This window comes from Rhopalosiphum maidis, chromosome 2, assembly GCF_003676215.2.
Source record: "Rhopalosiphum maidis isolate BTI-1 chromosome 2, ASM367621v3, whole genome shotgun sequence".
Taxonomy (NCBI): Eukaryota; Metazoa; Arthropoda; class Insecta; order Hemiptera; family Aphididae; genus Rhopalosiphum; species Rhopalosiphum maidis.
In genome coordinates, this window is record NC_040878.1 from 51,856,110 (window position 1) to 51,879,390 (window position 23,281).

The 23,281-nt window shown below is 26.0% G+C and overlaps 3 protein-coding genes across 5 annotated transcripts; 1 reads left to right on the top strand and 2 right to left on the bottom strand.

The window, feature by feature from the left end:
• Positions 1-325: 325 nt before the first annotated feature.
• On the bottom strand, positions 326-10,431 carry LOC113554226 (juvenile hormone acid O-methyltransferase-like). Of its 2 annotated transcripts, XM_026957977.1 has the most exons (6): positions 9,985-10,431; positions 9,655-9,893; positions 2,140-2,315; positions 1,780-2,079; positions 1,260-1,395; positions 326-647 (listed from the first exon to the last, which is right to left on the bottom strand). In XM_026957977.1, exons 2-6 carry the CDS (start codon positions 9,668-9,670, stop codon positions 472-474), a joined length of 804 nt encoding a protein of 267 aa, XP_026813778.1. In that variant the 5' UTR covers positions 9,671-9,893; positions 9,985-10,431; the 3' UTR covers positions 326-471. The 2 variants fall into 2 exon arrangements, with proteins under 2 accessions (XP_026813778.1, XP_026813779.1); XM_026957978.1 differs by lacking the exons at positions 9,655-9,893; positions 9,985-10,431 and having other exon boundaries at positions 2,140-2,328.
• A 3,469-nt stretch (positions 10,432-13,900) lies between these two features.
• Positions 13,901-15,918, bottom strand: LOC113552195 (juvenile hormone acid O-methyltransferase-like). Its single transcript, XM_026954939.1, has 4 exons — positions 15,656-15,918; positions 15,296-15,595; positions 14,674-14,806; positions 13,901-14,105 (listed from the first exon to the last, which is right to left on the bottom strand). Exons 1-4 carry the CDS (start codon positions 15,842-15,844, stop codon positions 13,930-13,932), a joined length of 798 nt encoding a protein of 265 aa, XP_026810740.1. The 5' UTR covers positions 15,845-15,918; the 3' UTR covers positions 13,901-13,929.
• A 2,206-nt stretch (positions 15,919-18,124) lies between these two features.
• LOC113551657 (Hermansky-Pudlak syndrome 4 protein homolog) lies at positions 18,125-22,721 on the top strand. Of its 2 annotated transcripts, none has more exons than XM_026954032.1 (13): positions 18,125-18,248; positions 18,468-18,733; positions 19,242-19,476; positions 19,618-19,833; positions 19,898-19,992; positions 20,049-20,118; positions 20,274-20,432; positions 20,505-20,752; positions 20,813-21,021; positions 21,093-21,158; positions 21,218-21,462; positions 21,519-21,760; positions 21,820-22,269. In XM_026954032.1, exons 2-13 carry the CDS (start codon positions 18,726-18,728, stop codon positions 21,986-21,988), a joined length of 1,962 nt encoding a protein of 653 aa, XP_026809833.1. In that variant the 5' UTR covers positions 18,125-18,248; positions 18,468-18,725; the 3' UTR covers positions 21,989-22,269. The 2 variants fall into 2 exon arrangements, with proteins under 2 accessions (XP_026809833.1, XP_026809834.1); XM_026954033.1 differs by lacking the exon at positions 18,125-18,248 and adding an exon at positions 18,274-18,407 and having other exon boundaries at positions 21,820-22,721.
• Positions 22,722-23,281: the final 560 nt, after the last annotated feature.

Below are 23,281 nucleotides of genomic sequence, written 5' to 3' on the forward strand. Positions count from 1 at the left end.
CACATATCGCCACAAACACTTCTTATAATTTATTGATATACACATTCTCATCAAGGTCGTTTACTATTTTTTAAGATTGGGTATATTATAAGATTGAACTTATCTTATCATCTATAATCTTACAGTAATAGAAACATTTGTTTAGCCAATTGTTTTATAGGTATAAATAAAAAAAATAATATATAATTAAAATTTTTTTATATTTTGATAAACTTTTAAAATTACAAAATATCTTACAATTTTTTTTATTATTATTGAACAAAGATAATATTATATTATATGCATAAGATTTGTATGGATCATCATAGAAGTATATAGACCACACACTGCCACTGAATTTTATAAAAAAGTGTACTTAAGAAATACTCTTAACGTAAATAAATGTATTTTATTTATTATTCTAATTATTTAATAAAACCCAATCACAAAATAACCACAAGTATTACAATATTAAATATTCTACTTTATATTTTAATCTTTGATCGCATGCACAGTAATAGGTGTATATGAAAAAGTAATCATTCCTGTAATTGGACATATTTCAACTGCTTGTGTCTTACATAGCTTTTCTTTAACATGTACGAAGTATCTGTTATGTGACTGCTCTGGCAATAAAGTGTACATATCGTCAACAGCTTTAATATAATCTATTAAGCACAAATAATAAACAAAGTCAATAATCAAGAAACCATAAAAAAAAAACTTTTAGTTAGAACAAAAATGTTTGACATTTATTTATGTCTGGGTTATTCAATAGTTTAATACTACACTAAAAGAAAATCACTGATTTTTATATTGTTACAGTTAGTTGTTTAAGAGTTAAATAGAGAATGGAACAGAACATTAGACTGAACAGATGAATTGATGATAAAAAATTTAATTTACAGATAGGTATGAAAAGGTTACAAATATAATGAAGTGGTAAGTTATATATTATAGAGCCATAAGCAATATTAGGTTATATGAAAAGATTAGATTTTCGTGATAAATTAAAAAAATTAATTAGCACGATTTTTTTTGTTCATAATTATAAGTTTTCATTTAAAACTATTTTTAGTTTTTTTTTTTATATTTGAAAATTTTGAGGAGAATATAGTTAGTTTTATAGGTATATTTAAATTATGTTTAGTGCATGAAATTAGGTTTTACATTTGATTTAAAGCCTCAATATATAGTATGAGTAGTACATAATTGTAAATAGTTAAAAAAGTGTTATTAAAGCTTAAAATAATAAAAATTAAATTAATTATAATAATTACTTAAAAAGGTTGGAAGGTCTGAAAATGAATATTTTTTGATACTTGATTCTAAATTAATAACTCGAAATCCAGCCTTGATAAAAATATCTCTTATTTCATCTTGTGAGTACAAATTATGGAACATTTTTTTTATATCCTGTTATAAAAATTGATTATAAGTTTATTTAAATAAATATAATTTAATAAAATTATCTGCTAAGTTATAAAAATTTAAATCTATTTAAATGGGTAAAAACAATGAAATTTATTACTTAATCTATCAATAGGCCAGCCTACCAAATTATACTCGATAAATCACAAGTTCTATCTGGTTCTGATCATATATTTAATAAGAAAATACAAACCAATAACAATATTTATTTTAACTGATTATGTTAATACAACCAGAAGATTACTTTGGTTTTGCTTGATCGCGTATAAAAAACACTGTATAAATAGCTTAATAAATAAATTAAACTATAAGTTATTATATAAATGAAAATAAATTTGAAAAGATATAAGCAATAACGTAAATGCTCACTTTAACATATTTTTGCCATTCTGCATCCAAAGATGTATACAATTCAGCAAACGGATTGATTAACAAGAAGTTAATCAACATTTCTCCACCATTTTTCAACATTAAATGTAGATTACACAAGGTATCAGGTTTATTATGAATCCAATGAAAGCAGAAAAATGAAAATATTTTGTTAAATCTATTCGAATAAAAAGAACAGTCATTGACATTTTCAATATCCAGAACTTCGAAGCCCATCTTAGAGCATTCATATGTTTTTTTAGCATATTCTACCATTTCTATTGATTTATCAACACCAATCTAAAAAAACATTATTATATAAATACAATTTATGAATAAAAAATATTAAAAGCAACTAACCAACTGATTGATATTCTTCATTAATAAAGGATAAAGTATATCTGAGGTTACATCGCCTGGTCCACATCCTATGTCTAAAATTATTTCATTAGATTTCCAAACCATTCTTTGTATATATGTATTACAGGTATCCTCGGCATTTTTCCGTTGAAGACTATTATTTTTAATATACTGCTCTGGGAAACGCATTTTAGCAAACTAAATATTTTTCTCATAAAACGTTTTATTTTATACTAGGTATTTAGGTTATATAATATCTTCATATTTAATTATTCATATATCTTGTAAGATAAATAACAGACCTTCTCAACATGCGATTTCCAAAAAAAAACACATCATTGTAAATTAATATGAATATATTAATGGATTCTTGTCGTATACACTACTACGTCACTACACGTGTTTTTATGTCATAAAATGTGGTCCACGGCATATTTTTTATACTCAATTAAAACGTGAATATGGATATAAAATAATATGAATATAAATGTAGTATTTATAATATATTTAATAATACATATTAGTTGACGATAAATGTAGTGTAATAGACCAAATACGACATAAATACAAAACTAATATAATGCCATTTCATAAATCATATGTCTGTTAATTGGAGGTAATGCATAGGCTTAAAATCCAAAAAAAGTATATGACAAGTAGTAATAAGTAAATTAGTAAATTTTTATAAATTAAATTAATAATGGAAGTAAGACATATATTGTTTAGAAGCAGTGATTGGCATTGGTCACAATACAATACGCCATCTTGGTGTTTAAATGTTCTATTATAAAAATATTCAGTCGACATCGAGATAATGTTTTGACTTTCTTTAATATCTATATTAATATAATATTTTGTAATTTTATATCCGATGCTTTCTCATACTCATATGACTATACGATACTATGCAAATGTAACATTATTACATTAATAATATAATACAATAATTTTTTTTATAGTTTTTAAAGTTTTGACATAAATAAATTATTGACAAATTTACTAATTTTGTAAATAAAATTAAACATAAAATGACCAGGCTACTTGATCACAATTTCGTTCAGGCCATCTGGAAAATTCCCATTTCCAGCTACTCTGTTGCTGGTTGACAACCTTTACCTTTTTAAACTCTGGGTTACAATGTTAAAAGTATCTCAGGCCGTGACGTAAAAAATTAAAAACGTAAAGCCTTATTTTAAAATTTTTTAATTATTCTATAAAAATTTTAAAATTTAATAGTTAGAGAATTATAAAATTACAACTGTTTGATTACTTGATGAATACACTTAATGTGATTTTTAATGTTGAATATTTTTCACTATTTTTTTCGATTTCCACGTAAAAAATTATTTAAGACCTTAGTTAAATGAATGGGCGAATGTAAGTTCATACACGAGAATAGCAGTCTTGTAAAGTATTCGAATAAAAGTATTCGAATACTATTCTAAATATCTTTTTTTAGTATTTTTAATTTTATTTACTACAATAAAAAAAATTTATAATAAACTTTATATTCAATTTTAAAGATTTTTTGGAAAGCCAAATTTTTATTACCTGTATATCAAGAAAAAAATTTAGAAAAATCGAAAATTTCAATGTTCTATAAATAGTTTAAAAAAATTCTAAATATTTTTAAAATTTATCGTAAATATATAACGCTAATATAGCAAAAAATTGATTTTGTCATAAACTGATTATGCGTAAAAATTCTCTTTTTTAGGGTTTTTTCTAAAGTTTTTGAAAACTACTGGACATTATTTACTTTTGATTTCCCCCCACAAAGTACCAACTAGATTCAATTTCCTTTTCGAAGGAAGCTTAAGTCAAAAATCAAAGCATTATTTTTACTCCAAAACGTGATGACAGACAAAAAAAAAACCACACATCATTGTAAAATCAATACATTCATCACTCAGTTCAAAATCTAATAACGATACCAACAATCAATTCAGCAGATGATAATTCGGCGTCGGCGACAGATTGCTGACCTTACAGCGGCGTTAGCGACGATCCTCGATCATAATTATATAACCCATTCAGTTTATCTTTGCCATTTGCTGACGTCACAAGCTACCAACACAGTTAGTTGTAATTTACATTATAATATAGTAATCTTAACGGTCACCGATGACCCTGATGAACTGAACGGGTTATAAGAAGACGTCATACTAGGCCCGTTACTCCAACACCTCAACTTTTTTTGTGGTTACATTTAGTTACAAAAGGATTACATTATCTTGTGAAATTTTGGTGTAAAAATTTACAACTTGGAGTGCTGGAGTGATGGATCTCGTTATACCCGCATGTGTTGTGACGTGCGCGTTGTATAAAAAATTGATCAACGACAGCAGCGAGTCACGAATTTGCGAGTTCTACCCTTCGTACTCCCTTGTTTCCACAATTATAATGCGTTTATTTGGTTACTTATTGAGCAAGACCGCAATACGTATATACGCTATATTTACGACCCGACGACGCACGACATAAATAGGTACGATCGTAGAATAAGTGTAAAAGGTGGATCAGGGATCTACTACAAGTATAATACGAGCTCTACAAAGTATGGAAATGACTTAAAATCAAACAAAAATAGTGAATAATACGTTTCACGTGAACTCTGGACGTTTAACAAAAAACACGCGGTATAAACACGACACTTACGCAGGACCGTTCTGCATCAGCACCGGTGAGTAGCAAAAGACAGACAGATGGATAAATAAAGGCTCCCAATTGCAGGAAAATGGAATTATTCATAGCTAAAGCAAAATTACATTTTTAATTTATATTTTAATATTCATTGTATAATTAATAAAATCTGTTTATATAGGTATTCACATATTATTTTGTAATTTAGCGCCTTCCGACCAAGCTAGACTTCCGAGAAAGTTTCCAGGTTCGCCATCCTCCCCCCTAGAACCGGCCATGATTATACGTTGGTCCACAATCAATGCTATCGGCCCTTCTTTGAAAAGGAAAATTCATCTAGTTGGTACTTTGGGGGGTCAAAAGTAAAAAGTTTCCAGTAATTTTCAAAAGCGTCAGGAAACACCCTGAAAAAATAACGGAAAAAACGGGAATTTTTACGCATAACCACTTTTCGACAAAATCGATTTTTTAATATTGCTGTAACTCATAAACTAATCGTAGTAAATACTTGAAATTTTCACAAAATTTTCATATTATTATCTGTTTACGATTAAATTTTAGAATTTTTTTAAACTATCTATAAGCCAATGAAATATTTTTCTTGAAATGCCGATAAAAAAATTTGGCTATCCAAAAAATCTTTAAAATTTAATACAAGATTTATTATAAAATGTACTTATCGTAGTAAAAAAAAATAAAAAATCGTTAGTCACAATTTTTGTTTATAAACATTTAAAATTCAAATATTTATGAAATACATATATCAAAATCGCGAAAATTTGCAAGGAATTTCGAATTGAAAATTCATAAAAATTTTGTGATTTATACCTAAAGTTAAAATACCCAATACAAGGTTATCCATGAGTCTTTCTTCAAGTAAGTGTAAAAAAAATTCCAACATCAATATAAAAAAAAAATTAGGAACGTATGAAATTTAATTTTTTAAGAAATCAAGTAAAATAACGATATATTACAATTTAAATATAGGTAATAATATAATATATCCTACTAATTTTTATCGACTGACAAATCATCTCCGTTCAGAATCGCTTTTCGTAAACAATGATACGACCTACTCTCCATCACTACTATACAGCAGAGCGATACTCACTTGTCTACTTTTTTATAATTTGATTATTAATTTATATTTTATGGTTCGACCTAAAGCATCCTTATTGGTTTGTAGTAAGATTAAAGATAGACTAAATCGTATATATTTAAATTTTACACTTAGTACTTTTACGTCTTAGAAATAATTAAGTTTAAGTATAAATAAAATTCTTAAATATCGAAGTATTTTCATCATACAGACACACACTAAATGAGTTGACATTATAATTTCAAATAATTGGTTTTTATAATTTATAATAATAATAAAATAAATAGAGTAATCAGATGAAAAAAAAAACAATTTTTATAGAAGGAGATTTTATCTATGGAAATATGGGTAAAACGGGTAGAATAGTATACGCATTGGGCAATTACGACAAAGAAGGAGCTAAGTTTTAAAATATGCTTTTTTAATTTTTATATTTGGTCACCATAGGTATAAGGACTATAAGGTAACATTTTATACCCCTTCCATCACTTATTAAATACTCTTTCAATGTAAGCGGCATGATGACGTTCGTACTACCGATAATATCAATTAATAATAATATCATTTATTTACTGGACCTAAATGTTTAAATAACTTTTGTGCGTGTCAAATCGTATTACAAGCGACACTTGTCTTCAGTCACATGTGAAAATAAATTGTTTGATATAGAAAACAGTTCCGGATTAAGACCGACCATAGCTCTAAGCAAATATTTTTTTATAGCATAGTCCATGGCATTAAAATTTAAGACATTCACCGCGGACGCCTAGTTAAACTTCCACAATGCCACAATTATAAAAAAAATAGCCCCCCTCTGACGACCACTTTTTTCTAGCCCTAAGCATATGCCTACTGTACCTATATGTTAAATCGGCACTAATAGAAACTTATTATATTCATATATTAAATGAAAACCTTGTAATACAATCTACTATAGATATACATAAACAATACTATACTTATCAGTTATCACCAAACTAAGCTTTAATCATACTTCATACTGAAGTTCTGAAATAACAAATTAAATAGTTATAGCTTACCTATTGACCAAAGTGGTTTTATTAATTTATATATGGCTATACTAATTTGTTTTACTATAATAATTATAATAAAAATGGGTATATTATACTTATGAATAACACAGTAGTGCTAAAAATAAGTACGTCATATGACGTATAGGTAGGAAAGTAAAATAATTAATTTAAACAAATAATTTTAATTGACTTCCTCTGCAATAAAGGTTTGGTCATGCCTATGGGTTATGGACATAATTATAAAACATCTTGGATAAGTATGTATGTATTTCAATAATCTTTCAGGAAATTAACTAAAACTTTTATGAAATGAATTTATATTTTCTCTTTAATTTTTTCAAATTGTTGTAATAGGTACTATTTTAATATTTAGTTAACTATGAAACAAGTTCGTGATTTTCGTAGCTCATAAGATATATATTTTATAATATATAAACGCCTGAGGATTTGTAAATATTTTATCAATTATATAAAATACAACTAGTAGATAAACCGGCTTCGATCAATAAACATATTATATATAATAGTAGGTAAGCCTAATGTCACGTGAACGAAAAATGACTATTCGAGCTGGTTGGCAATAAAACTGTTCGAAGGTTGCAATAGATATAGACTTTAAATGACGGAAAATAGGCCCATTATGGGCAATTAGGCTACATCTAATAAAATTGAACAAAGTTTTTATTACATATAAATACATTTGATTATATCAATAATATGGATATTTTATTCCACTTAAAAAAATAATTACTGAGTCCTTGTAGTATTTCGTTTTTGTGAGATATAATGTAGTTATACTTATTATATTTATATATTTTACCGACATATTTTAAGTGACATTTAGAAATTAACAATATACTAATATCAACAGCTAATCATTGGTAAAAACAAAATATACAATACAAAAATGCCCTACCAAATAGGAAGTTTCGTAATAATAATATATTGTAATGTAATATTGTTAATTGCGTGGTTGCATTTCAATATTTCGAAATTCGGGATGTTTTATTACTAGACTATTAACTACTAAGTAACTTAGTTAATTATGAAACGTCAGTTAACTTATATTACCATAAAATCTTACAAACTTAATATTGGTTAAAGCCTAAAAACACAATGTCACGGTCTTATATATTTATTTACGAGCATTATGTCATACGTCATATCATCATACGACCGTTGCTAGATGTACGTTTATAATAAATTGTTGAGTTTCCAACAAAATTCCGAAAGATGGCATCAAAGTGTAATTTACAGTTGTTTTTTTTTTTTTGTTTTGGCGATTTAGTTGACGGTTATATTTTAAATATAGCATTTTTATTTTAAATTTTTACAATGATGTATGTTTTTTTTTTTTGTGTCTGTCATTACGTTTTGGAGTAGAAATAATGCTTTGATTTTTGACTTCAGCCTCCTTCGAAAAGAAAAATTCATCTAGTTGGTACTTTGAGGGGTCAATCGTAAAAAAATGTCAATAGTTTTCAAATGCGATACGAAAACCCTACAAAACTAACGAAAATTCTTACGCATAATCAGTTTTCGACAAATTCGATTTTATTATTTTGCTATAACTTAAAAACGAATCATTGTAAATACTTGAAGTTTTCACCAAATCTTTATATTAGCGTTATATTTTTATGATTGAATTTTCAAAATATTTAGAATTTTTTTAAACTATTTATAGACCATTAAAATTTTCGATTTTTCTAAATTTTTTTTCTAGAAATGCCGATAACAAAAATTTGGCTTTCCAACAAATCTTTAAAATTGAATATAATGTTTATTATAAACTGTTCTTATTTAGTAAAAAAATCAAAATTCTTTAGTCACAATTTTTGTTTAAAAGCATAAAATTCATATACGAAAGAGGTATATTACAATTTAAATATAGATAATAATATAATATGTCCTACTAATTATCTTAGACTGACAAATCATCTCCGTTCAGAATCGTTTTTCGTATATAATTATACCTGTTAAACCATGTTACTTATATTAAAATAAATGTATTCAGATTAAGATTTCAATTTAATCATTAAGATATTAATAAATATGCAAAAATAAGCAGTAACCTAATAATTTATGTATTTTTATTTTTAATTATTTTTGTTACTACTGTAACTAATAACAATTTTGTTATGTAGTAAATACACATATAAAAAAATCACTACTTAATACGAAATGCATCTATACAGATTATTGTAAATTACCAAAAAGTACAAAAGGGTGCTTTGAAAATTGTGCGTAGAGCTTTAGATTGGAATCTATACAATATTTGTATGTGATTAATGTTGATTATTTATGTTATATGCATGGTTAATTAATGATTATAATACAGATCAATAAAACGGAATTTCGAGTAAAAAACATAAAAGACACCTTTCTTTATTATTAAATTAAAATCGAATAACTAAAAGATTAATGTATTCTGGGCAATAGTTATAGATAAAAAATATATATCATGTATGTCCTTAAGTTTGTTTTTTACTCAGTATGTATATGTATTATTCTAGTACGTTTTTACCGATGAAGTAATTTAGTATAGCTTAATAAATTTGTATCCTCTTAAAAACCATAGTTAACCTTTGAGTGGTGAAGTTGGTGGGGGAGGATGTAAATCTAAATAAATTCACAAGAGGGCCAGGAAACAATTTGTATAGTTTAATATATTTTTACTCTCGCAAAATTACATTATGATCTAAAGGGAAGATTTATTAATATATCTTAGTACATATTTACTCGAAGGTAAAAACATTATACTCGTATTAGCCAACCAATAATATTAGCCATCAATTTTTGTGGTTATGGAAAATAAGTTTCTCATCGAAAAATCTTGAAAATATTATTACACAATTTATTGCTATAGCTATATTCTTTATCGTTTTGAATGTTTCCCCTATCTTCTGGTCCGATTTAGTCTGTGGTAGATGCTTTTGCATACTGACACTAGTTTTGTCCATATTTATTTTGATATAGTACTAAAGTAAAAATAAATCAAATATAATAATAATTTGATAATATAGTATAATACATAAACTATTATGAATCGAGTTACAAGTATGACCGTACCTTCTTTTGTATTCGATAGTGTCCAAAAATAATAGTTTCATTATATTTCATTTTTTTTTATACGGAGCGGTTGATCTTGTCGGAAGTTTCTTTTTCTATTTCATATATATATATATATATCGAATATTCTACAAGCTTTTCTTACAGTTATCACCTATACAAATGTAAAGTGAGGTCAGCGAGGACAAAGAATAAATTATAAAATAATATATACTTGATATTCCTACTTCTTCGAATTTATTTCTCCAATTATTATCATTAAAAACTATCTATGCGTTTTTTATATGCACTATCGAAAATAAATTTTTACTTTCCACGAGACAATAAAAGCTTTGTTCTCTAGCTGTTGAGGAAATCGAACATTTGCTATTATTTGGCATATTGACGCAGGATTTCTTGACGCGACACTGGTTCGAACAGGTAGTAACGCTGGACGCTGTGTCAAACTCAAGTAGGGAAACCTGTCAAACACAAAATACATAATCTATACTTTTTAGGAATTTGGCATTTGACGCCACAGCTGGACGCAGCAGAGAAATAAAATCACAATATTTTTTTCATTGCAGTAATGCCTATTTTTTACGCCGCGCAATACTTATATTACGTAAGTTTGTTCATCAAATAAAGTTTTTTAAAATCGGAAAAATCGTTTTGCTGTACAGTATATTTTATATGTATGTCGTCATTGAGTATAAGCCGCTCTTGTAATGAACATATCATATTTAATTTTAATTATATATCATATAGCATACTAAACTTCTTTTTTCAAAACAAGAAATTACTAGTGTTAAAAAAAATATAACTATTTAAATAAATCGTTACAAGGTTTACATATAAGTTACAACAAACATTTATTTTTATTTTTTCCACAAGTATGACGTAAGATATATTTCTTTAATTTGTCATTAAACTGGGTGATTTTTTTATAGAAAAATCTATTAAAATTTTCTGAAGATATTTCTTTTATATACATTTTAATCAAAATAAAACATCGTTTATTTAAAAAACGTTAGTAGATTTTAAAATAATGAGTGTTGTTTGGTAAAAGAAACGTTTTTTATGATTTTTATTAATTATATCATTTGTTTTATTAGACTGAATTTCACATAGAAATTGTGTAAGACTGGGTCTATTAAGTTTGAGTTTATTTATAATCTTACAGCAATGGAACCAATTGTTTAGCCAATTGTTTGATAGGTATAAATAAAAATAAAAAAGTAATTCAAAAAAATTGTTATTTTAATAAGCTTTTAAAATTAAAATATATCTTACAATTTTTTTTATTATCATTGAACAAAAACAATATTATATTATATTTATACGATTTTTATTTACAATAATAGAAGTATAGACCACACACTGCCAAGGTCGAATTTAATTATGGCATGGAGGGTGTTACACCCCTTCCCATTTAAGATAACTGATTCTTACAACTTAGTTGGCAAATTCGTCATTTTTATATAGTAGTCGGCAAATCGGTAATTATGATTTTATTATGTTGTATGATTAATAATTATATAATTATAGAATATTCAAATATTATTTATTATAATTAAAAAATGGATATAAACCATAATTTTGCGAAGAAAATTAACTTCTTTTCCTAAGAAAATGTTGGTATTGCAAGAAAACAAAAATATTCAAAAAAATTTATAAATGTATAGATTTTCATAAGATATGTCGCCACAAATGCCTAAAGAACTTCACACAAAAGAGTAAATCAGAAGTATTAGAGTTAATGGAGACAGCTACGGTATAAAAAAATTAAACTTTTTAATTTAACAACTCATCTTTATTCTTTATGGTGTTATACTTTGTGACTTTTAATAAAAATTCTTCGACATTTCGTAAAAGTATGAACTCGGTTACTCAGTAGATACATCACTTATTGTGCGACTTGCGACACTATAGTTTATATTTATAAGTGTGGAAGTGATATGAATTTGTACGTACGTAAGGAGAAGGATAAAGAAAGCAGAGAAGCATTTTTGTCTTTTGAAAGATATGGCGGAAGTTTTTATGGAATAATGTATACTTTAAGCGATTATTATACACAAAATAACAAAAAATAATGAAAAAATTATTAAAAAAAAAAATTATTAAAAAAAAAAATTTTTAATTTTAATTTTTTTTTTAAATTTTTTAATTTTTAAAAAAATTATTCCACGTTCTTAACAACTATTTAGATACAATTACTAAACATTATCTATAAGTACTATATTATTTTAGTTTTTAATTATGATATAACTTTTTATTTTTTGATTGTTGTTGCTGTTTATTTGGTGAATAACGTCGAATGTCGTTGACCACAAAATCATATTTTATAATGTCTTGCATTAATTAAATTCATACACAATAATATTATTATATATATTGGTTCTAAGTTTATAACACAACGGTTGGTTATAATAACAATGTACACTATTTGCGAATAAAATTGGATATTGCATTATCGGAGATCGCATTGGTAGATTGGCACTGTTCTATGTGAATAATAATGGATGATAAAATAGCGATTAACAGTTCACACAATTAAAACATTCTCACTGTCATAGCATAGCAACCTAAAGTTTCGACGTTACAGGTGTTTGTCAAACATTTATAAATAGCAGTAATACTGAATATGTTTTGAAAGTGTGGATAAATAATTGCAATTATATCACCCACGTCAAGGCGGGCAGGTGCAATCGTGCTACACCCATAGGCATGTAGCCTATACAGCCCATAGGCTGTAAGGTTATTTATTATAGAAAATTATAAAATGTAAAACGTAATTCCTAATCAGGAATATCAGGATATCCAATAGGTATGTGTTATATGAACATATAAGCTTCTTGTATGAATTTTGTATAGTAAATTTGTAATAAAATTAAAATGATTGAGCTATATGTTAATATTTTATAACAACAAAAATAAAAAGTATTATACGCCGTTAAATAAATAATTTTGAAATTTTTATATACATTTTATATAATAAATGTTAGAATAATATTGTAAAATATAGGGGGTAGCGGGCCTGTTCTATATGTTTATAATTTTAGCCCTCCCTTCTAACAAGACAAATTTACGTCTTGTCATCCATTACCCCTATCATTTTAATTTGATCGAAAGTTTATTGTAATTTGTAATGCAAATACAAATGTTCATTGCAGCTATAAAACAAATTATACTTTAATAAAAATAATTTACATAATATAATAAAAAGGTACTGTTTTTATGTTTTTAGTCTTAGTCTTAACGGCATGTGCTAAGTGATGTTGACTCTATTTTACATATGCGTAACATATTATCAAATTTTGCGTTCAGTATATATTTCACTCCATTATTTTTAAAATTAGAGTGAATTTATCAATAATGAACATACAATTAGTGTACAATTTAAAGTTAAGAATATTATTTAGGGCATTTCGTAGTGTTTTATTGATATTTTAAACATAAAATAAGTTATATTAAGTTGAAAATCTACAAAAAGATTGTAATTTTAAAATACTAACTTCCTTCAAAATTTAAATGTGGATAAAACTATCCAATATGCCTGGATAATTAAGAAAAATAATTTTATCTTTAAATTTTACAATTTATAAATTTGCTCTAGTTTTAAAATAACAATTAAATGGATTATTCTAACCTTTGAATTATTTTGAATACAAAATTTCCAATGTTACTTCCGTAACTATGTGAGATAGTCGACAGAGACAAGACTTGCGGATTTTGTTTTAAAATGTTGTCGGCAAATTTAAATATTTAAATCCCCCCATTAATATTTGCTAGTACTAGCCCTGCACAACACTGCCACTGACTTTTGTAAAAAGGTGTCCCTAAGAATACTCTTAACGTAGACAAATGAAGGAATTTTACTTAATTATTCTAAATTATAATTTTTTAATAAAACCCAATCACAAAGTAACCACAAGTGTTATGATATTTAGTATTCTAGTTTTTATTTTAATCTTTGATGGCATGCACAGTAATAGGAGTAATTGAAGAAGTTACTATTCCAGTTATTGGACATATTTCAACTGTTTGTGTCTTACACAGTTTTTCTTTAATATGCATGAAGTATTTGTCATGTAAGTGTTGTGGTAATGAAGTGTACATGACGTCTATTGCTTTAACAAAATCTATTAAGCACAAATAATAAACAAGGTTAATATTCAAGAAGGATAAAAAAAAAACTGTTAGTTAAAACAAAACTGTTTGACATTTTTTGTGTTTGGGTTATTCAATAGTTTAATACTATTATGCTAGTAGAAAAGCACCCATTTTTATATTGTTTTAATTTTAAGCTTTTGATAGAGAATGGAACAGACTATTAGGCTGAACAGTTGAATTGGTTAAAATTAATTTAACAGAAAGTTATGAAAAAGTTACAAATATAATAAAGTGGTAAGTTATATATTATAGTCATGAGAAAATGTTAGGTTTTATGATAAGATTAGATTTTCGCGATAAATTAAAAAATTAATTGGCATGATTTTTTTGTTAATCTTTATAAGTTGTAATTTAAAACAATTTAACCTAACTTAAGTTGCATAGATATATTTAAATTATTTTTAGTGCATGCAATTAGGTTTTAGATTTAATTTAATGTCTCAATAATAAAGTATGAGATGAAAATAATTCTAAATTGTTAAAAAATTATTGTTTTTAAAGCTTAAGATAAACAAAAATTCTATTAATTATAATTACTTAAAAATGATGGTAGGTCTGAAAATGTATATTTTTTGACACTTGATTCTAAATGAATAATTCGAAATCCAGCCTTGATAAACATTTCTCTCATTTCATCTGCATACAAATTATTGAATATTTGTTTTATATCCTGTCAATATAACAAATGATTATAAGTTTGTATTAATAAATATAATTTTAAAAAAATGATAAAATTGAATTTGTGTAGGTATCCATTTTAATCATTATACGCAGCGCTATAGTTATGGTAAATACCGAACCGCTTAGTTATAAAACTTTTACTAACATAAAATCTATTAAAATGGGTAAAAACAATTAAGTTTATTAGGTACTTAATTTATTCATCAATATATAGTGCATCCTACCATTCTACCATCGCAACTTATACTCGGCAACTCACAAGTTTTATCTGGTTTTGATCATACATTTAATAAGAAAAATACAAACCAATAACAATTTGTCTTAACTTATTATTTTAATAAAATCAGCTAGGTTACTTTAGTTTTTTTGATTATACGTACCCAAATTACTGTTTAAAAAAGTTTAAAAAATATATTAAATTATAAGCTATTATATTATTACTTAAAATAAAAGAAACAAAAATAACATGAATGCTCACTTTAACATATTTTTGCCATTCGGCATCCAGAGATTTATGCCATTCAATAAACGGATTGATTAACAAGAAGTTAACCAAAATTTCTCCACCATTTTTCAACATTAAATACATATTACACAAAGCATTAGATTTATTATGAACCCAATGTAAGCATAAAAATGAAAATATTTTGTTAAATCTATTCGAATAAAAAGAACAGTCATTGACATTTTCAATATCCAGAACTTCGAAGCCCATCTTAGAGCATTCATATGTTTTTTTAGCATATTCTACCATTTCTATTGATTTATCAACACCAATCTAAAAAAACATTATTATATAAATACAATTTATGAATAAAAAATATTAAAAGCAACTAACCAACTGATTGATATTCTTCATTAATAAAGGATAAAGTATATCTGAGGTTACATCGCCTGGTCCACATCCTATGTCTAAAATTATTTCATTAGATTTCCAAACCATTCTTTGTATATATGTATTACAGGTATCCTCGGCATTTTTCCGTTGAAGACTATTATTTTTAATATACTGCTCCGGGATAATCATTTTAGCAAACTAAATATTTTTCTCATAAAACGTTTTATTTTATACTAGGTATCTAAGTTATATAATATCCTCATATTTAATTATTAATATACATTGTAGAATAAATAATAGACCTTCTTAACTTGTAATTTCCATAAAAAATACATTGTTATAAAGCAATAGGAATATAATTAAGGATAATCATATATTTGTGGATGTCATATACACTACGTCACTACACGTGTTTTTATACGTAATAATATGTGGTCTACAACATAATTTTTATACTCAACTAAAATATGAATATTAATATAAAATAATATGAATATTAATGTAGAATTATAATATATTTAAAAATATACACATTAATTAACGACAAATATTATGCAATAAACCGAATACGACATAAATACACAATTATTAAAAGGTAATTTTATAAATCATGTATTGGAAATAATGTTTTATACTGCAGTGCTTACAAGTTACAATCCAAAAAAAAGTATTTGACAAGCAGCAATAAGTAAATTAATAAATTTTCAGAAATGAAATTATGAGGGTGTCGGCGCACTGTTAGTTTTCTCTGGCCCATGCGCAACATATACAAAACGTTTTTACGCAGAACCATTATCTTATGTTTTTAAGGAATCTTAAATTAAAATAACCCATCACAAAAACAATAGATAAATAATTTTTTGAAGATAAGACATATCGATTTGTCTAAATATATTAGCTCAAAATAATTTAAACATAATTTAAATTTACAACATTTTTTTTAAGTAAATCGAATATAAAATCAAATTACAATAAAATATAAAACCGATATGTATTATTCCCTCGAAAATATCCTCTATAATTTTTGTAATAGATAATTTTACTTTAAGATAACTCAAAAGTCATGAAAAATGAACCTAGATAGTAGGTGAAAGCATTTTATTTATATTGTACGTGTGTCTAAGAAAGAAAACAAATATTACGCTGACATCCTCTTAGAAACGTAATAAGACAAGTATTGTTGAGAGTGATTGATATTGACCACAATACTGCACGCCAACAAATATAATTTTAATAAATTGCGGTTGATTTGTTATCCAATTTTTTTCTCATATAATATTCTAATCGACTATTTCAACATCCGAGTATTTCTGCCACTGAACGATTATGTCTTTGTGAGATTTTCTAAATTTAGAAAAAAAAATATTTCACTCTGCAATTTTAATAATACATCAATTACTATACAAATTGAGCATGGAACAATGAGTCACATAAAATTGGTCTTTTAAATGTTGATATAATTTAGCTGTGTTTGTATAGTCCGTATAATTTCTTAATTTATATTATAATTATTATATCAAATATTATCAAAAATGTCAGCCCAAATTTTAGGAGGAAATATACTTGAATCATCATATTATGTTATTTTTTCATAATCGACTATGAATATTTATACAGAAAATTCAAAATTATATTTTTACACAATTTTTGTATGTATTTCCATATTAATTCATAGCATTGTATAGAATTTCGAAGTTTTACTTGATAATAAACAATTAGTTATGTATGATTGATATTTTCAGACAATTATTATTTTTATGTATTTTTTGATATATTATGAATATAATTATTATTATTGATATACAAAATTTAAGTTATTTAAATATTAGGTAATATCTTATCTTACAGTAATTCATTTTTGAATTACAACCAAAAAGTTTGATTGTTTTTGTCAAAAACTGGTTTTGCGTACTCCCATTTTTTATAATTTTTTCTGATAACTTTTTAAAAAGCTATGAATTTTTTTAGTATTGACCTCCCACAAATCCCATTTTCTATCAGAAACTACCTTTAAAGTTGAAAATTAAATAATATATTTACTTTATATTATAATTTAAGCTATTTAAAGGATAAAAGATCTTAGTATATTGCCCCTTGTACGATACGCTATACTAGCTTATACTCTGCTGACTGCTCTGTACTGGCTCTATAATAGAATCTATAACGGTGGTTACAGCATAGGGTAACTTCATAGAATAAATTACTTGATGGTTACCGCCTTAGCAGAAAAACAAAACAAGATAAGTGGTGATCGGAAAATTTACGGAAGGGAGCATGCTGCCCACTATCTAACAGAAAAATTTTCGCGTTGGTACCACTGTGTAACTCATCCACTCAGTCCATAGCACGCACTCTAAAGACCCTATAGGCTATATTATTATTTAGGCTATTATGTTCATCTTCATTCAGCCCACGACTAAAGAATACAATATATCAGATATTTTATATATATATATATATATATTCTAATTCAGTCATTCGACATTCAGTGAAATATATTATACTTATATTATAGGCCGATGTATGTCTTAGATCGTGGTGGTATATATACATGATATATGATCCATAGAGTTACTCTATGATATGATTAAAGGTGGTGGTATTATTTTTGTTCTTATCTCAAAACAGTGGTCTGTGATATTTCCAATATCTGATATTGTCATTTTTAAATTGTATTATTATAAAGGATAGTATAATATGTTTAATATAATAATGTTGTTTTCCTACGCAAATGCAGCTATCCAACTAATCAGTATTCATTAAATCGTTATTTCCCCCTCTACCTCTGTTCCTAATTCATCTTTGTTTTTAGGTGATTAACGTGGGAATGGCTCTCATCCTCTTTCGACGTCTGTGGCGTCACAGGTTACGTAACGTTGATTAACATATTTTAACGATCTGTAAAATTTGGTTGATGCTGTTGCTACAGCAGGCACTCGACGTGATCATGGTGTCCGGCGACCTGAGTATCACTGGTGTTGGGCTTGTCGACTACATCCCTCCGTTTACTTTCGTGGTGTAGTGTTTTACCAAATTATTTGTCTGCAATAATTGTTTAGAACCCGGTACCATGTCGAGGTAAGCTAATATTGAACCACCTCATGATAAAAGTGTCATTTGTAATATAGAAGCATGGAACCACCTGTAAAGCAATCACCAAGTCCAGCTAATCTACTTACCAATTGTCCATAAACAGCAAAAATGTTTAATCTATAAACATATTACCTATCAAGCTTAGATTTTTATGAAATACTTATAATTGTGTGTTATTCTATAATTGAAGAATAAAGACTCAGGAGCAAATCATAGAATAAAATATGTTATTAAAATGTATACATGAATAATAGAATTTTAAAAATTTTATTACTATATAATTTTCTTAACATTGTGTTGTTATTATAGGTTTTATATACTATTAATTTTCAAATAAAATACCTTAGGTCCTAATTCTTACTGCACATAGCATATAGATTTTGTTAAATAATTTGAAATTTAATGTTATGCATGGGAAAAATTTCAAATAGTACTTTACCCATGAGTTTTTAATTTTTGGTTGTAATTGTTTTTGTTTGATTATATATTTTAGAGAACTATTAATTGTATTTGTGTATGACCCACGATTCTGTACTACTGAAGCTGATGATCCACAAAATTCTATATTATACTTTCATCCTCCATGGGTAAGCTCTTCACAAAAGCTTGCTTTAAGTGGCCAACTAATGGGGATTGTTAAGTTTTCTTCTTCAGTTTTTTCGACTCCTTCAGTATTAGCATTACGTTCTGGGAAATTTGCTATTCGGCATTTTGGTTCGTCAACATTGGTAATTAATGATTATTTATTCAACTATAAATATTTGATGTATTATTTTTACAACACATATTTAAGTATAATTACTTTTAAAAATGAAAATGTTTATAATTATTGATAGTGTCATTTACTATATTATTTATATCTATTGCAGTGTGTTGGAACAGATAGAAATATTCCAGATAGTATTTTGGAAAATCGAGCTGACACTTTATATAATATTTTAGTCACATATCACTATAATATCACTGAAATCTCAGATCATAAAATTCTCTGTGAACAGTTAAATACTGTAATTTCATCATATCTTTCACTTCTGTTAGTTTCTTCAAACATGTTTAGTACCACTGCAGTACTTAAATTTCCAAAGGTAAAATCTATAATAGTAATATTTTGGTTTTAATATCTATATTAACTGTATTATGTTTTTTTAGAGTGGTGGAAATATTCTTTTGGAAGCAATGCAAATACTTGAAAGTATGCAAGAAAAAAACAAAGTTTTAGGTGGAATGTTATTACATCAAAACAAGTATTTTATTTATCATTTCAAAATTTTAATTTATCTGATTCTATTTTATTTTCTAGAATTGTTGTTACTCAATTTGGATTTGAACTGACTAAATTAATCCAATTGACGAATCCTTTCAGTAATAAGGTGAGGCACCTAAATCCAAAATATTTAACTTTTATTGTGTCATAAAATTATTTTTAATACATTTTAGTTAGCTACCTAATATTTACATTTTTATTAGTCATTTTCACTATAAGTCATTATTTAAAATTTATCTCAAATTGATTGATTTATCATAGATACCAGCTGAAAATGTAAAAGGAAGTTTTCATTTACCATTAGGCACTCAACTCTTGTACATTTTTATGGATAGAGAACAAGTATTACAAATAAGAAAAACAGCTACCTCACTGAAACAATCTGTGAAAAAAGCATCAAAATGGCGGCAAAAAAATAAGGTTAGTAGTTATATCATATAATTGAGCATATTAATGATTGCAATTTAAAAAATCTTATACTGACTGATTCAGATAGCTGATAAATTACAAGACTGTCCAAAGAATAACAAAAATCCAGAAAATAAAAATATGTTCACAGTTGAAGAAGAAGATACCCCAGATAGTAACAGTGGATCAATCTGTAGCATGCCAGATATTGTGAAGGAATCTATTATCAAAGCAGAGAAAAGATTAGAAAAATCTGGTACTGAAAAATGTTGTTCTTCTCTAGAATCATCTCTGAACGAAATGCCAAATTTCTCAAAACTTGTTACTTTAAGGTATAACATTTAGTTTTCATTATTTTATGCTGTTTATGAAATCAAAAATTTTTGTTCCAGGAAAGACACAACGAGGTATCAGAGTCTTAGGATGTTGCCTAAAACAACAAATGATGACAGTTTAAAAAATAGTGATAAATATAGAACATTATGTGACCCATATTTCCCATTATTGCGTGACGATGACTATGCTGTTTCAAAAGCACTGTATGACAAACAACTATCTCAACATTATACTGATCTTGATATTAAAGTACAGACTGAAAAAGGTTTAATTTTTTTTTAGTTTTCTATATATATATTATGTACAAAATATTAAATATATTATTCATTGTTTTAGAAAAAATATTAAAATCAAATAAACCAGTTCGACCTAATTCCATTCCATTGAATTTACAACCTCTTGGTAAATTTTGAATTTTATCAAACGCTTATAACCTAAATACACATAATTATAAAATTTAGATAGAAAACCTGCTCTTAAAGAAGACATAATGACACCTTTGATGGCCAAACTTAGTATGACAGAGTCATATAACTTTACCACACCTACAGAGAGTATTTGTAGAACTCCTACAAGTTTTCAACTGCAAACTAATTATGCCAGCCACCAAAAACTATTGTTATTTGTTGCTGGTTTTCAAAATACTTCAATAATGGTATTATTAGAAAAAGAAGCAGAAAATGATGCTGAACTTATTCATTTATTAGTAAGTATTAATATTTATAATAGTTGCAGTTAGAAGTAATCTATTTTTTTTCTTAGTGGAATTTAAGTTTCAATAATCTTGGTGACTTAGAACACTCTATAAATAACACAATCACAAATGTCCCAGATGCATATAATTTACAAGGTACCGACGAAACTTATGGCTACATGGTAATGGATACGACTAATGCTGGTATGATTGACAAGCATGGTAATTGGTTAGGTTCACAAACAATTTTAGCCACTTCTATACATGATACTTTCCAAAAAAAACCATCATTTCTTGATATAATCATCAGGTAGACCATTAAACATACATTATATTTTTTGTCGACACTAAATAAATTAAATATTACAGGAATGACGATAATATTGTATACGGAAACAAATGTGGCAGCCGAGAATTATTTTATCAACAGAGTGGCAATATTGTTAGTGGTCTACCAACACCATCAGATATAATGGGTGTTGTATCTACAACTGCAAAACGAAGACTTCAAAGAGACCATGGTATTATTATTCTATAAAGTTTAACATAACACACTGAACTATTTATACAGTATTATGGTAAAATATTTAATGTGTTTTTAGTGTGAGTTAATATTAAGCAAGTTTTTAAAATTTTTATTTATTTGTACCTATACTAAAATTAAAAATGTTACTTATTCAGTTAATACTCAACATTATGTTAACTATTAAATATTAAATGTTCAAAATGAACTTAAGTATATACATAAAGTACTCATGGATACAGTTTGTAAACTTTAAGAAATACACATATGAGTGCATTATAATTTATATTGAAGTATAATTTGAAAATAAAGTCTATCATGTACAATTGTACATTCATGAATGTGACTAATTGAATTGGTAAATAAACAATATATTTTAAATATTGTTAGAAATAATTTTTTTGGAGTTGATACTTTTTTGTTTCCTCATAAGTTTAGTGATGCGATAAGAGAATATTCTTTTGCAAATTATTACCGGGTAATTATTGCTATAGTGAAACCTACTGTACTAGATAATATTTAGAATTTTACCACCGACAGTTGTACACCATAATGATTACTGATGTCTATCTTAGAGAATATTCAAAAGATAATTACCATAATTTTACATCATTACATAAATTAACTCATTTTATGACATATATTAATAATACATACAAATTATAGTGATCAATTTTAGTTGTAGTATAATGGCCTTAACTGAATGTTTGTTTTTATATTCTACAATAAAAATTAAACCATTTGAATAAAAAACAATTATGTATAATACATTACATGTAATTTGGTATACAAATAATTTGAGAGTACCATATTTAATGAATATTATTCATTGTAAAAAACAACTATTATTACGTCTTTTTCTATTATTAAAAACATGCATGTATATATTTTCTGAATTAAAAAAAAAATTATGTTTTAACAAAATAAAATAATATACTTGTATTGTTTTATTACATTAATGTGTTTTTTTGTTATTCTTCCTTAATCTTTCCTTAAAAAGAAAAAAAACAATCCTAATGGCTTTATTTACTGAGAAAGAATGTTGTATTAGATATAATGATTAATGAGTAGGAAAAAGATAAAAAGCTGCATTTGTTTCATTGTTGGTTACAAGGTACATAAATTGTATATAAAATAAATTAGGAAATAAATACTTTAGAAATTTGTAATTGATTGCAAGTTATAACTAGAGGCTACAGCAGTGGTCTTCAACCTGTGGGTGGTGACCTAAAACATTTTTGCATTGCAAATTCATGATAAGTCTTCTTTTTATGATAAAAATTAAGTTTAATTAATGAAATAATGTCA